Raw genomic sequence first — 17,525 nt, 5'->3', positions numbered from 1 at the left:
CAAATTATTAGTTAGAACCACCGTTCAATCTAAGCTGCGTGTGTGTGGTCACATGACGCTCCCATGCAGAACACAGACACAAAAATCTGCATAAAAATATTAGTCAGCTGGCGTGGCATACAGTACAGGTAATTACAGTGCACTCCAGGCTTGACTCTCATAACAGCTTTGTGCTTTTCTTAGTTTTTGATACCCCAAATTAATACCCCAAATAAAAACACATTTCAAAACAGTCTTGAATTACTGCCACCCAAAATAAGTCCCAACCACAAAAAATTATAGAAGGATCTGCCAAATAAAATTATGGTTTGCTTGAGAAGAGAAACATGAGGGAATATAATCAATATCTATCTATCTATCTCTCACTCACTCACTCACTCACTCACTCATTTTCTACCGCTTATCTAAACTTATCACGGGGAGCCTATCTTAGGCGTCATCGGGCATCAAGGCAGGATACACCCTGGACGGAGTGCCAACCAGGGCACACACACACACTCTCATTCACACACGCACTCACACACTATGGATAATTTTCCAGAGATGCCAATCAACCTACCATGCATGTCTTTGGACCGGGGGAGGAAACCGGAGTACCCGGAGGAAACCCCCGAGGCACGGGGAGAACATGCAAACTCCACACACACAAGGTGGAGGTGGGAATCGAACCCCCAACCCTGGAGGTGTGAGGCGAACGTGCTAACCACTAAGCCACCGTGCCCCCCGGAATATACTATCATTTCTAAAAGGTGACTTTTATCACACTTTTAACACCTCCAAGTTGTAAGCATTTATTAGCGTATTGTCTTTGTCAGTGTAGTTTGTGTGGTATTTAGATGAGTGTAAATGTAAGGCAAAATAGGGTAACTCAATAACAAAATTTATCATCCACATTTTAGCCTCTTATTTAGAAAACAGGGAATGTTTGTTTGACATACTGTACAATAAAAAAATGACAAAAACGCAACAGCAAACAACTTCATTTTAGAGCTAAGAAATCTAGCAATATAATATCCATAGTCAGAAACAATGAAACATTCCTGACATTTCATGACTATTGTTAGTAAAACAATTGAAATCTTATATTCAAAGCAAAAATCTTGAAATTAATTTTAAAAACTGAAAACAACAACAACAAAAAAAATTGTGTTAAGTTTTTTTTACACTGCTGTTTTATTTGGGCTGTTTGTAACCTGTATATCATGGTACATATTGTGTATCAGCCAAAATGTATTCAGGAATCATGATATATTTGTCATATTGCCAATCCCTAGATTTCCTTTTTTTTCCCTAATATATTCATTAAAGTTGTTTAAAACTTTCCAGACATCATCAATGGAGAAGACAGAAGCAGACAATCTCCTAACATTTCTACATAATTAACTACTGGAAAAGAACTGAGAAATTATTTACTTATAGCAGTTGAATAGTTGAAGCCAAAGTGTCTGTATCACCTTGTGCTCAAGCGTATGATAGAGGATAACGTCAAGTAAACGCAAATATCAGGAGAAGACAGTGGAAGTGCTTTCTGAAAGACAGTAAGGCATTACCTTGTTTGGGTTGCTGGCTGTAATGATCCACACACACTGGGAGTTGCTCTCGTATTGAATAGGAAAATTTGGAGAGGTGAACGTTCCTGATGGACCTTGTAGATTTGATCCACATGTCTTTACTGTAAATAAAAAGCAGAAGACAGGGTTAATGTTACAAGAGAGAAGACTTTTTAATCTTGACTTGTCAATACTAACTTCACAAATTACAAAACATGACTGTGACTGCGTGACATATTACTTAACCATTCAAGATTCCTGTATTCCTGTATTTCCTGTATAAGATTCTCATTGAGAATGAGTTAATTGAGACCAGCTTTTAGCCACACTTGGGCACAATTCATCATCTTAATAGACAAATGCCAATAATAATTTGTTAAACAGGCTCACTAAAGTCTCTTCCTCCCAGAACCAGTGACATTGACATCTAAAAATGCTCAGAAAAGGATAAGTTTATTCATCCCTCTTTTTGTCCCTTTGTACCGTTGGCACATTTATCATTGCCAATGCCAAAGTGACAGGGATTTGATGAAAGACAAGAAGGCATTATCTCCCATGGCAGCAGGTTTTGCTATCAGCTTCTGACATCTTGATTGCTTTTGAAAATAAATAACTCATTATCTCAGCCAGGTATAGGGGAAATGGTGAGGTCCTTCAAACCCAAAAACACTCCTTTTTTGATCTGAAAGTCATTCGCTTGTCAAGGCTCCTCATCAGAACCTCTGAGAAGGCCCTTTCCAGAGCAACATTTGATGTGAAGTTTGGTCTTGACTCAATGTCTCAGTATCAGCTCCCTTTTAGATGCATCCTAAAGTGGAGTATTGCAAGGATTCTGTCTAATGTTAAATGGGAATATTAAGAATATGTCTGTACAACACTGCAGTCGGTGCCTAGTGTACAGTATTGTTGAACACTGAATATACAAATATATATGCTACCTTAGTTATTATAGAAAAATAGATTTAACCCAACAGTGATGTTGATTTCTTGAATCCGAAAGCGTGGCTTAACGGCAACAACATATACAGCATGGCTCTGAAAGCATTTCATGGAGTAACATAAATACTGGGTTTATATTAATGGACACATTCAACTATAGTACAGTTTCTATAGTAACATCTCAGTCACGGTGAGCCGTATATAGAAAGATCCAGATAATCTGAGCAAAAAAATAAAAAATAAATCAAGAATATTAATAAAAAATGGCTTCTTTGAACAGTATAATCACTGACATGGTGAAGGTTTTTGTTTTCTGTCTTCAGGATGGAGGAGCTTAGGATTTCTGGTAACATGACAAGCTGGGTATTTCTGTCTTTAACCTCAGGTTAGAATAAAAGACAGACTAACAGGACGTTGATAATCTGTGACAATTGAATTTAGCAATAAATGTTTTAAAAGTATGAGGTGTTAGTCAATAATTAATAAAAAAAATTCTAGTAAATCTTTGTGGTGTAGAAGGAATAAAACACTCTGCTGCTATCGGAAAAGAAATTCTGAGAGATTCTGGGAATTATCATGGCCCATCATATGTTATTCCTTACATGGTCCATCAAGCCTAAACTAATATTCTATGTATAGCATGGCAAATGATAATGGGCTCCCAATAGCTTTAGATATATATAAAAAAAAAACTATAGAGAATGAACTGGTGGTGAACTCATAATGCCCTTGGGTACTCCTGAAAATATAGATTCAGGCAATTTTCTGCATCATTTCAATCTTCCTAATTAGTTTCTGCAGTCTGTAGCTGCTGGAACAGATACACACGAGTGACATAAAGGCAGTGATGTAAAGGTCAGGGGACCACCAAATCTGAACAAAATCTGTGTGTCTATATAAGCAAAAGAGAGCTGCATGGGGTCTGGAACCATACACTTACACACACTTGTCACTCACACGTAGTAAGATAGACCGAGTTGTGGAAGCGCAGTGGTAGTGAGAGAACGGGATTTTCCTTCTCATTAGCAGGTGGCCATATTCTTGGTGCATTAGGACCCCTAACAGAGAAGACAGATGTCCTTACAGCCTGCAGGCAGTAAAAGAGATCAGGCAGATAAAGGCCCACTTTAAGATACATGGGATGCAGCATGTGCGAGCTGTCAGTTTGTTTTAAAGGGTGGTGAAGTGCCATGCGGCAAAACACTGGTGGTATGTTCAAATCTCACTGACAAATCAAAATCTAATTCGAGCGAGATTATATACAATATTTAAAAAAGGGTTGTTTTTGGGTCTTGGTGTAACACAAACAATCAGATTTACAATTAGATCTTAGAACAACGACATTATCAGCTGAAAGATACAGACAACTGTTCATGAATAGACAGATCTTTATTTGATTTTAGTTCAAATGAGTAAGGATTATGCTGAATAAACTAAAAATAAAAAAGGACATCAAATATCTGGAATGTGATTAAAATGTATTCTCAAACAAAACCACCACATGTTAGTGCAGGATATAAAATCCTTTGCTCCAGACTTTAGACTAAGGTTTGCTGCCACTTTAATTCCTTCTGTGTAAACAAGTAAAATGAAATAATCTCTCATAATTCCAAACTTTATATCTCTAATTACTACTGCTTAGTTCATCTGTTCTACTGTGCCTTTTTGCACATGTATTTTTTGGCTAAATTTGCACTGAACTCAGCACTGATACACATTTCATCTGTGCACATGTTGTCTCTTTGTTTTGTCTTGCACATTGTTGTAGTGTATTGTTTACTGTTGATTGTTGAGCTGTACCAAACCTTGTTACCACCAACCCCAGTAGCTGACAAATTGGGGGAAAAAAAACAACAAAAAAAACTTCATTGTGTAATACTTTAGAGCAAAACTACTTCTGCTCCTACACCAGTCTGAAAAATAAATAAACCACATCCTTTATACCTCATCTTAACAAGAAAAATGGACATCTCTATACAAATCACACAACAAAACTACATTTTCCTAAAAGCTTCTCCATTCCAAAACACCGCTTTATTCCAAACTGGTATGTCTTATTAATTTGTCTTGTCTTGCAATGCGTCGCCATAATTCAGGCAAATAAATTGCCTCTAAAATTCAACTCACATAATAATTTGTTCTCCAAAATTAATCCTTGGCCGTACATCTGTTGATACTTTTTCTTCTTGTTTGTCTGCTCTTGATCTATTAACTTAAACCTGTAACACTAAAGAAAAGGGCCCCAGAAGTCTATAAACACTTCAACAGCAGCTGCTCGCTCTTTCTACATGTCACCATTTCTCAGCTTGCTTTAGTTAAAGCTCTGACAAGAACTTATGGATGAACAGGGGTTTGTAAAGCTGCTTCAGCATGCTGCTTCTGTATTTTATGAGATATACAGTACATCTGCGCATGCTAGTGACATCTCTGACAGATCAATTAGGGCCTGCTAAATGAACGGCCTTAGCTGTGAACAGTTTGCCCATAGCCAAAAAGCCAAACAGAAATTATCTCTAAAAAGACAGGAGGGGGAGCAAAGAGTTTATTACTTACACTACAAACTGTTGACACTTTCTATCCTGCCATCTGAAAACAAGGGACTTAGCAAGAACAGGCACACTTACAAAAAATAATAAATGTAGTAAGAAAATGAGATATATTTACATCAGTACATATACGAGTGTCACCGTCTTCTTGTCTCTTTTTACATATGTTCCAAACTTTTGTGATTGTAATTGTATAAATCTATAACTCTGTATTTATATATAGGACAAAAAGCTTCATTTCAAGATAACATACATCCATAAAAATGTGTGTTTATTTTTTATCTCTAAGTAGAAAGGATTAAGCAAAATGTTGTAAAATGTGAAATGTTTAACATAGAATCGTGTTTTCACATGAATAAAAAAGTAAAATATAACACTAGTGACTAAACATTAATAAAATTATGTCAACAAAATTTTAGGTAAAATTCTTTCGTCCTTGAGTTTCTTTCTCCCTTCGCAGTGAAATAAATATTTGAATTCTAACATGAAAGGTTTAATGAATAGACTAGACCTTTTTGTTTTATTAAGCATGAAAATGTATGTGTATTTAATGAGATGAAGCTGTGAGTTGTGTAAATCAATTTTTTAATCTGACACGAAAATACTTCTATCAGCAATTACAAAAATATCTATTGCTTTAAAAGAATTACCCTATATACCTGCAGTGACAGAAGCTCTGTCTATCTATCTGTCTATCTATCTATCTATCTATCTATCTATCTATCTATCTATCTATCTATCTATCTATGTAGAAATTATACTCATTTCTTTAGGTTTCATAACAAAGAATCTAACGAGCTAACTCAGCTAACAGTAAAGAAGTAATAAATGAATCAATAAACAAATGAATGAATGAATGAATGAAAACAGAATACGTAATCCCATAATTCACCCATGCATACACTACTTTTCTTTAATGTTGTGATACTAAAAACAACCAACTTATTTATTCTATTCAATAAGAGAAATACTGAACAGTATAAATACTGTATTGTACTCTACATGCAAGATACAGCACACCGTAGGTCCTATTACTATTAAAAATGTGAGGCATTTAATTTGTGATACGAATATTACTTGCCTTAGATGACTGATATCACTCCAAATTTCTAGAAAACATATTACTACGTATTTCCCACTGGCCAGAAACCAAACCAGCTGGACCCAATCAAAACAGAAGTGTGTTTGTGCATTAATTTGTTTTCTCTCCACTGCTGTTTATGGTCCTCCATCACTTTGATCACTGTGCTAGGAGGAAAGCATTCAATCAGCACCTCTGAAGATTCCAAGAAATCACCATGTGCATAAACAGAACATGAGTGATGAACCCAAAACCACATCAGTTATGGCTTAAAGACCTTCACAAAAAAGCAAATATCTGTTATTACATTAGGCTGATGAAAATCCAGAAGAGTAAAGACTCCATCTGTCTTTAGCCAATGTGTCACCTGGTGTGTCTAAATGCTGTCGATATGGACACAAGGACATCAGTCCTCTACAGTCATTTAACTATTCCCTTCAGTGGAGAGATATCAGTTTCACTGCGAGGTCAGCTTAAAGCTTGGCATTAATTAATTTTACAGCCTTGATCAGTAATTCTCAGGTCACTTTAAATGACTGTTCTGCACTGCAGAGCCATCAAGAATAAAAAAAACACCTTTGTGTACTTCACTTAACAATCACTGAAACACTGGGCACAGGGCACGAAGACACCTTGAAAGAGACACTAGTCCATGCCCAGCCATTCACATAATTGTTTAAATACTATACTGCGAAAAAGTTGGACACCTGGCAACCCATCACACCCATATTTTAGTGGATGGCAATGTGGATTTATGCTCATTCGGCCACTAGTGCAAGGGATTTAATGTTGGACTGGAAAGCCTGGAGTGTAATTGGTGTCCCAGTTTATTCCAAAAGTGTCCAGTGGGGTTGAGGTTAGGGTTCTGAACAGGATATTTGAGTTCTTCCAGATAAACCTTGGCAATCCATGCAGTTAAGATCCTTTGGTCCGTGCACAGGGGCCTTGCCATGCTGGAAAAAAGTTTGGGCCTCACCTTTGTGGCAACAGTTTGGGGAACGCTTACATATGGAACTGAAGGTCAAAGGGTACACATATTATTGGCCATAGATTGTAACTAATGACAATTTATCAAAGCCAATTCACCAATAGGATATTACTCAGAGAGAGCTCAGAACCATACCAGAGATCTCACATCTGTGAAAAGACAACACTTTACACTCCACAACCAATCAGGCCTTATACACTTCACTCAGTATAACTGTATATTATTGAACATGTCCCACTTTCTAAGCATTGTTATATACAGTGTCTGATAACTACAGATATCAAGTTATATATCAAATTAATGCATATTACAAATAAGATGTAACAAGGAAATCAATAATGTGAGTAACTGTATCAGACTAGCATGAGTCACAGACTAGACACAAACTCCCTTGAATTTATATCACAAGACTTCAGACCTATTGGTTTTTCATGACTTACTAATGAAGTTTTGTGTGTCTAACGTGCAAGGACAATAATTATGACTTGAAGTTGTCCTTGTCGATCTACTGCATTCTAAGCCACAATTAAGCATAATCAGAGAGTCTGCATGGAATATAGGAACTTTTAAACATGTGTTTGTTTGTCTTTAACAACATCCTGTCACCATAAGGCCTACAGGCATTAGGTAACAGCATTGATGCAATCACCAATGGTAAAGACATTTTCGCTCTTAATTTTTAATGGTTGCCAAGGCAACTGTGCTACAGATAAGGAAAAGAGAACCATTCTCATTTGATGGATGCAAGAAAGAGAAACAAAGTGTTTATGTTCTTTTCTGTTGGCAGAACATCAATTCAAACTCATTGCTTACTCTTTGCTTGAACATTGGTATAGTATTATAACGGGAAGTTCCAAAATTAGTAAGACATTTAAAAGCAAAACTAAAGCAAAATTAAAAATTCTCTGCAGTGTTTATTGCACCTTGATCTTTGTTTACTGTTGCCTAATCCAGTTTAGCATGACAATGTCCCTGTGCACAACACAAGCTCCATGTACACATGGTTTTCCAAGGGTTGAGTGAAAGAACTTAGTGTTCACAGAGCACTGAGCTCAACCCCACTGAACACCTTTGTGATGAATTTAAAAGCAGAACTCACTAATGCACTTCTGGCTGAATGAGTAAATCCACAAGGCCATGTTCCAATATGTAGTGGGTAGCATTCCCAGAAGGGTGGAAGTAACTATAACAGCAAAAAGGAAACTAAATCTGGAATAGGTGTCCACAAACATTTGGCTATGATATAAAGTTATAAAAAAAATAAACAAAAGAGAGAAATGTATGCTTTCGGTACTGAAGAAGTACTGAAGAAGACACCTTTTATTAATTTGTCACGTATATATATATATATATGTATATATATATATATATATATATATATATATATATATATATATATATATATATATATATATATATATATACACACACACACACACATATATATATATATATGAAAAAAAAAAAAAAATATATATATATATATATATATATATATATATATATATATATATATATATATATATATAACAACTCAGTGAATTTCTGTCCTTTGCATATCCCAGCATGTTAAAAAGTTGGGGTCAGAGCACAGGGTCTTAAGGGCCTTGCTAAAGGGGCCAGTAGTGGCAGCTTGGCAGAGCTGAAGCATTTAACTGTTAACATGCTTATCAGTAACCCAGAGCCATAACCACAGAGCCACTACAACAGAACCAGCATTTAGTGTGGCTGCATTAAACAGGATTATCAGTGTAATGTGGAACAAATGGACACTATTGAGAGATGCTATGTCAGATAACCCTATGCTGTGTGCTCATTTTTCTGCCAGCACTATGTCCCGCTGCCTGAGAAAACCCTTCATACGGCTAATAGTATATTTCTTCTCTTTTGTATGTACCTCAACCCAACGTTCAAAATCCACGTTCAGATACAACCACATCAGAAAAAGAAGAAAATTACACTTCAAGATTCCAGTGTAACTTTACCCCAACAATTACAGCATAATCTACTAATGAAAAATCACAATTACTGCAAAAGATTCTAAGTAAATAATAGGAAGTGAGTTGTCACTGATTATCAGAAGCGTTACGAGCCTCATTGTCATCTCTTCACACCACAGTGCTGTGTTTACGCTAGCATTGGTGGGAAATAATCTGTTGATTAATTCAGTCACTTTTGTTCTGTTGATTCAGTTTCTTGTTATGAATGTCTTATTGGGCATTTGATCATGTAAATAATTTTGTACAGTTGTCTAAGAATACATAAGCACTCTTCAAAGTTTTGATGATGATGTGATGGCACAGGTGTATCAGGAATAGTTTAGATAAAAAATGTTAATGGTAGAAAATCAAATGTGGGCAAAACTTTTTTTTAATTTTTTTTTTCATTTTAAAGTTGTGGGATTTTAGACTTCTTGGTATTATGTAAAACTATCCATTTAAAAATAAAAAGAAATGTTATGACCTCCCCAGACGCTAACTTGATTTTGAGCAATGTGAGCAAAGTTCATGTACGGTTACAAATTGATGTCCTGTTTCTGTCAGACAAATGACAAGAGCCAGAGTGACGACAAACTACAAAGTGCCGGGTTATAGACAGCTACAGCAAAATATTATGTCCTAATATTCAGATTTGCCCATACTCTCTCTACTTACAGTAAACACTTTATTGAAAAAGCACGTGTACACATTTCACATAGAGTATTTGTAAACAACCACAGCTGGTTTCATTCATACACACTCTGTGATGGGAAAGATTAGTGATAGCTGAATGGAGTGCACAGTATGGGGTAAAGATTCACATTGTTGTACAGGTGCTCCGAGCCAAACATTTAGGATACAGCCACACAGGTTCAAACAGCATGAGTCAGGCAAACAGGAGGAAATTGAGGCTGAATTGATTCCAGGAAAATTCAATATGGTATAAAGGAAGCAGGTCCTATTGCCCCTTGAAGCAAAACACTTCCTTCACTATTTGTTGAATGCAACATGTCAAAAGTTGTGTGATGAAGAACTAATGGCCTTTTTGATAGAATAATTTAAAGTTAAATGATTTTTACTATCTGCTGAGAAACATACATTAGAACAAATGAGATCCCAAACAGGATGTTTTTATGATCACCAAAATGTGAAAAAGCCCATTGTAATGCAGACTCTCTCTCTCTCTCTCTCTCACTCTCTCTTTTTTGTTTTTTGCCCCTTCTCCATTATTCTCTCCCCTATAACTTGATTTTGATGTTGATTTATGCCTTCACCTCTCATCATATTATACTCACCACATTACATTCTGTAGAAACACGGATCAATCATAATGTATTTTAGCACAATGTTGCCTGACAACTGTCTTTGATTTGACTGATTCACTGAAAGCAGGAAGTGTTTGGTGTTGAAGGTTTGGAGAGTTGAAGAGTAAGAGACTCACCTCTGCATACAGGTCTGTGGTCGCTCCAGGCAGCAAACACCTCAGCTACTCTCTGACATGTGATGCTCTTAGAGCCCTGTAACACGTAGTCTTCATCACAGGTAAACTGGGCTGTGGCCCCGATGCTTAGGAGGACACAGAAATACATACAAAGTTAGTCACACATTCTTAAATTATAGCGCACAAACCATTAAAAAATACTCAAATAAAAGTCAGGAGAAGTAGAAGTAAACATGTAAAGAAACAAGTCAAACTTTCACTGATATATAGATAAGACAAGCAATTGACGTATTTATACAGTATGCCACAGATATGTACTACAGAGATGCACTATATGGCCAAAGCCACTCATTAAGAAACCTAATTTAGATCCTAACGATCGATCAAATTATAGACCCATTTCAAACCTTCTGTTTATGTCCAAAATATTAAGAAAAGATATGCAGGAGAACAATATCTTTGAAGAGTTTCAGTCAGGGTTCAGACCCCATTATAGCACAGAAACTGCACTTGTTGAAGTCACAAATGACTTGTTCTTAGCGCCGAACCATGACTGTTTCTCCCTATTAGTTCTACTTGATCTATAGATCTATAGATCACAACTTTTTCCTAGATCACTTACAAAATTGCACAGGTACTCAAGAACAAGCTTTAAGTTGGTTTAGATCCTACCTGTCTGACTGATACCATTTTGTACATTTAAATGAAGAATCCTCCAGTTTATTGCCAGTTAATTATGGGGTCCCTCAAGGATCAGTTCTAGGACCTCTGCTTTTCTCGATATAAATGCTTCCCTTGGGAGACATTGTTATGCTGACAATACCCAGTTATATATCTCTTCAAAACCAGATGAAATATCTAAATGGTCTAATTTATACGGATGTTTGTGGATATATGACCTTCACACCCATATGTGGTTCTTCGCCAAACTGTTGTCACTAATTTGAAAGCACGCAACTGTACCGGATGTCTTTGTTTGCTGTAGATTTACAGTTTCCCTTTCACTGGAACTCACAGGACCAAATCTATTCCAGCATTACAATGCCCCGGTGTACAAAGCAAGGTCAAGAAACAAATGGATTGCATTGGGGTGAATTGGAGTGCTGACTGTGCACCAGGCTTTACATTTACATTTATAATAATGGCATTTGGCAGACACCTTTATCCTGTTCAGGGTCAAAGGCCTTGTTCAAGAGCTCATTAGTTGCAGGTTGTCATTGCTGGGATTCAAATTTACAAATCAAATCATAAAACTTCCCACCAGTAATCCACCATATTAACCCCTCAGCAACCCTCCTTCCTCAGCAAACAGGTGCCTTCTTATGTCTAAAAATAATCCCCCATAGCTATGTTTTAAAATCCAGTGGAAAGCCATCCTAAAAGAGTGGGGCCTGACAACAAAGAGAGCGAAGACTAAATTTGAAATGGGTGGGATGCTCAGATGTCCACAAACCTTTGGCTATATAGTGCACTTTAGCAAGAACAATTAGACAGCCTTAAGGTTCTTTGTCATCTTTGCAAAGCAACATGCTTCCATCAATGAACCATTTCATTTATTTAATTAAGAGTGCTATTATTGATGCTATGTCCATATCTGTTAATGAGTGACTGGAACTGATTGTGCATTTGTTTCTTCACATTTGCTTGTGAAAAATGCTTGCTTTGAGCACTGCATTCATTCAACTGTGTTTCAATCCTCTAAAATTTTAAATGATCCAATACTTAATTAAGAGAAATTGGGGGATTTTATTTAAAATGTATGGTGTATGCAATCTAGAAATTGCAATCCAACCGTTACACTTAAAAATGTTTCGCACTGTCAACAAATCATTCTTGATTAATGTTCGCAATTGATAAGGGAAATGAGATGAAAGAAAAATATTCTCTGTGTTCAAAATTTCTACTTGTAAATTTAGGGTAGAAAAAGCTTTTTGAAGATTTTCCTTCCGCATGTGCAGCTTGTAGCTACAGATTTTTCCCTGCACTGAATGGAACTTTTGAAACATCATTTGCGCAGTCTGTAGACTTATTCCAAAACTAGACAGTGATGGAAAGGACTGCATTAACATGTGCATATCTTATAACCATACGTAAAATATCTGTAGTTTCTAACGACAGTGGAAAAAGGAAGTTATGTTTCCACAGGTGACTATTTCCACACAGACTGCAGCAGTAATTGCAATTAGACAGACTTGATTCATTGTAGCTCTGATTACCATATGCATATTGTCAACCTCTTTGTCACAGCTTTATTAGCATGGCATTGGAATGTGCGCTATTAGCAGAAGAGAGTGATTTATATTCGCTAAGTGGTTGGACATGAGTTGTCGGAGTAATCAGATTGAGAGCAATATTAATGACAGGTGTCTGTCTAGAAGTGCGACATCAATAATACAACCGTGCTCGTGTTCTCTTCACTCACGCTAGTGAGCATAATAAAGTAGCGGAGAACTATAGACAAGCAGAACCCAAGTAAACAAACTGAAGTGTTCAGCCAAATACGCTGCAGAAGGAAATAAAGTGGTGCAAGATTATGAAATCAGTGACACTGTTTGTTATAGCTGTCAATAAAATACACCATATTATTTGTGTTCAGGTGTCTGTCTGCCAGATACTAAACCCTGCCTCAAATACAAACAAATAGCTGTACTTAAGTTTTGTAGATGCAGTATTGAAATAGTTCTATGCAGGCACTCTTTTCACTACTATCAGCTCTGATCTAAGGATATTAGTTTGCCATTGAACCGGCAGAGAAGCTAGCCATTGTCACGTTCAAGCACAACAGGGTGATTTTTCTTTTTGCACATTCCAGCTCTCAGTGTTGAAACTATACCATGAAACGGCACCCCTGAGGAAAAGAGGGTGAGGGCAGTTGTAGTGGAAGATATCAGTCTTGAATCCTGATCACAACCTTCCATTAACTGAACATTCTCACACAGAACAATAGGTAAAGGCTCTGGTAAACTGATCAAAAGGCTGTGATTTCAAGCCCCAAGCAACAACCAAGCTACGGCAGATTGTAACCCTTTTTGCTCCAAGGGCTGGGGCTGGAAACTGAAAAGAAACCTCCTGAGTAGTAGCACAAATCCTTATCCATAATCAAAATGTATTGATCAGGCTCTGGTTTGACTCCAAAATAAATGCTCGCAAGTCTATAGCTGTTATAAGGACTCCCCTTAATGGTCCGAATGGTGCTCACTGAACATTCCCAGATGTGTTCAATATTGCTGTAGGTAGAAATATTTATATTTTAAAAATTCACAAATGGCTCTCATGCTGAACTACCATGTTCTGCACACTTAAAAGTAATAACAGGGAAATGGCTACTGTCAAAGAAACCAGAGTATCTTAGCAATTAACTTTAAACTTTTAGCCAAGATTCTTGAATCTTTCAATAAGTGGATACATGCTATACAAAGAAAAACCTAAAAGAATTAAAATATAATTCTAAAAAGTTATATTTTAAGATTTATTATCAGTGTTAGCTTTGTAGACTAGACACTACAGTATGTGTTCGCACACTACAGGAACTGTGTGACAGAAGCTCCGATGTAGTGGACAGTATGTCTAACTCAGTGAAGGCTTATTACAGGCTGGAGAAAGGACACCAAGAGATGATCCAAAGATGATTACCTAAAGTCATTGCCGATGCGTTTGCCGTTTTCAGGCTCCCCTGGGTCTGGACAGGAGTTAGAGGCCTGTTTGATTCCACCCTCATTCACTGCAAAGTCAGAATATAGAAAATAGTTACATCAGCTGACAAACAGTAGTGAAGAAACAGTAACAGAACTACTAAATAGCAATGAGAGTAGCAAGACTTCAAGCACACTCACATATAGACACATAAAATGTTTTGGCTTCATTCCATGCTGTTGTGTGCTGACAGAAAGGTAGGCAATAAAGCTCAAGACCTTGCCATGGCACGGACGGCATCATAAATATTTCACCAGTCCACTGTTATGCATTTATTACTTGTCTTTAATTACAGAAGATATATAAGTGTTCAAGAACTATGTAAGGTATATAAAGGAGAAGAAAATGATTTTAAAACTTCTTGACTTGGCATGATGATCTACTTTGTACGCATGATCTAAATCCAATCTGGAAAAAAATTTGGAAAACTGAAAAGCATGGTAGGCTTGTGCCTTGCTGAAAGAATAGAGGGTGATTCAGCTTGATGACTTTCCATCTGAATCCGAGAACTGCGAGTCGCTTCCCATTTTCCTACTGAGTGAACTTCACTCCAAATGCAGGTCATTATCAGAGACACTCACATACACGCTGCCTCCGGCCATTCAACACCAGGTGCACTAGTCACACTTAGAGTCATTCAACATTTATCATATAGCAATTCAGGTACAGTCCCAAAAACTCAGAAACTATTGGAAGACATTTAGGTTTGAGATAAAAAGATTAATATGAGAAGAGAGTTTAGAAGTTTCCTCATATTTGCAACTAGTTAAACTGCATAGAATATAGTACATTTTGTACCAGACCAACTAATTTTAAGATGAGCAAAAATACTGGCACACGTGACTGCTGGTTGTTTCTTGTTACCCAGGTAAGGTAAGAAAGGTGCCTGTGGTCGAAATGGAGGACATTTTGGAGCTGAGAAAAGAGCTTAAAGCAATCAGAACGCATTCCACATGTATTGGGTATAGCCTGAAAAAAGAACGAAACGATTCGTGTACAGAAAAACAGACACCGAACAGGACGGCCAAGTCAAACAACAGCAGCTGATGACAGGAACATTGTCAAAACTAGTCTAGTCAAACTACTCAGAACCAGAACTAGTCAAAAAAATTGTGCTATAGCAAGTGTGTTAAGAATTGTACCAGAAATAAACAATGGTATATTTGTGTCGCTAAGTCTACAGACCTAAAATGAAATGACAATATTTAAAATACAAACTGAATGATTTTATACTGATGTGCTGTATACATATTCAATGGAACGTCTGAACTTTTTAAACTAGAGTTCCTTGGATGTTATCTTTGAATAGGAACCTTCTTTCAGAGAGTTCATCACAGCATCTTTAAGAAATGAACCAAAATATTCTTAGGGTTTTGGATAAAATTATACTGTACTATGGTACTAGATAATAAGTACCCTATTATAAAAGAAGTTTTCTCTAACTTGTTTCTTGGTGGAATCATCAAAGGTTTTGTATTAAACTCTGCAAAAGAATGATTTCCCTATCAGAGAGAATTTTAAGCTGAACCCCTAAGGAAGCATAGAACCTTCACCAATTCAAAGAACACTTGAGGAGCACATTTTTGGTTTCTGAATTTTGCTAATCACAAAATATGCCATTCGATGTGTTTGTATTCAAGATTAGCCTTTGAAAATCCGAAAAAGCTTTTAATCCGAAAAAGGTTTGCATTAATATACATTTTTTTGCTATATAATTTCGTACTACAGAAGGAAGTCCTATCTTCATTTAGTAATTATATACTATTTACTGCATTTTATTTCAAAGAAAGTCCCATACTTATCCACGAGTAATATTACGGCTTGTTACCTAGCAACCGATGATTTCCCTCTGGGGGTAACTGGGTAGATTCAACAGAGGACATTGTACTTGTTACATCGTACTCTGGTTTCTCAGTAAGCTGTTTTTTTTGTTTGTTTGTTTGTTAACTTCATAAGAGAGAGAGAGAGAGAGAGAGAGAGAGAGAGAGAGAGAGGCTCGTGAAAAAACTACCTTTTATATCCGTATAGCTGCTATATTGTGATTTGTTGAGTATTAAATGTTACATCATCAACATATTTAGTTACATGGATGACATTCTCAGGGTTGATATTATATTCCAAAGTGACAGTTTTTCCATTTACACATTTTAGTCACACATTTTTTTCAGAAGTCTGAGCCATTTTATTTCCTGAGAACCAGAATCCAGTGTGTGCTGTTTTTCTAATGTGTACTTCATTCCCATTACCAATTATACTCTCAGAAGATTGCCCACAACCAATGATGTATTTTTTGCACTGCTAGTATTTTGCACAAATCTCTGTTTTTTCACACCACATTTCATCAAACTGTTGCTATCGCATAAGTATGTATATGTGTATTTGAACACTCTCTGTTCACAATTTCTGTAGTTTTGCACAATGTACTTTATAATCTATAGAGTGCACACTGGTCAGTGCTATTTTGCGTATTTGTCTTGTAGTGTTTTGTATTGTCTGTATGCACTGTCTTGTCTCACAGTGTTTGCACTAGGTTGCACACGTTGCACTTTACTGGCTAGGACTTACAGTAATTTCTCCTTACATTCTGACTTACAGCTTGGATATTATGAATGTAATGGGGGAAAAGTGAAGAAAAGCTTAGATCTGACGGAATTATACATGAATAACGAAACAATTACATAAGATGAATGCAAATTAGTTTTGGCAGCATATATAGAGCATAACAAATAAGGAAACACAAGACGTCTAGTTAAAATAGTGCCTAACAAGGAGACCCAGCTGTGTCATTTATCGCCCGTGGTCGGAAGTCCACAGGAACTGGCTGCATTCCCACTTGCACTGAGTGGTTGGTAGAAATAGCAGCAGAACCCACATACCCTGATAAAAGCTTGCACAGCCTTTGCCCTGCTAGATTGCTGTAATCTTTCGAAATATAGGGGTGCATTTAATAGGTATTGGAACCGGAATGGACTAAAGTAGATGAAAAACAAGATTCTATTTTTCACAGAATGTATTTTTGTGGTTGCTGCCATCCATTAATTCATCCAGTCTACCTGGCATAGGAGAAGAACTGCACATCCTCTTGGATTAATGTAGTTGCTGTTATATATGGAGGCTAGCAATGGATTGGCGTGCCAGAATGAGAGCGCCAAACTGCTTAAAGAGATAAAAAATTTCTCTGTACATTTCTGATGTTTGTAAGAAAGTCAGCACTCACAGCCTCGCTGAGTGCATAAGAATGTGTTACAAAATATTGAACAACAGTTGCATGTATGCATTTATTAGGATGTACTGTAACTAAATACAAA

The 17,525-nt window shown here is 36.6% G+C and overlaps 1 protein-coding gene across 3 annotated transcripts in view; it reads right to left on the bottom strand.

The window, feature by feature from the left end:
- Positions 1-17,525, bottom strand: part of csmd3b (CUB and Sushi multiple domains 3b) — a 406,848-nt gene that overhangs the window by 170,918 nt on the left and 218,405 nt on the right. For all 3 annotated transcript variants that reach the window (XM_060897477.1, XM_060897478.1, XM_060897479.1), the window contains 3 exons: positions 14,158-14,245; positions 10,525-10,649; positions 1,551-1,672 (listed from right to left, as the gene is read on the bottom strand). In XM_060897477.1, the coding sequence (XP_060753460.1) occupies positions 1,551-1,672; positions 10,525-10,649; positions 14,158-14,245 (335 nt within the window). The remainder of the gene's footprint in view (positions 1-1,550; positions 1,673-10,524; positions 10,650-14,157; positions 14,246-17,525) is intronic.

Source organism: Tachysurus vachellii, chromosome 21 (assembly GCF_030014155.1).
Source record: "Tachysurus vachellii isolate PV-2020 chromosome 21, HZAU_Pvac_v1, whole genome shotgun sequence".
NCBI classification, from domain to species: domain Eukaryota; kingdom Metazoa; phylum Chordata; class Actinopteri; order Siluriformes; family Bagridae; genus Tachysurus; species Tachysurus vachellii.
The sequence above is the reverse complement of the archived record's forward strand: the minus strand, read 5'-3'. Positions and strand labels throughout refer to the sequence as shown.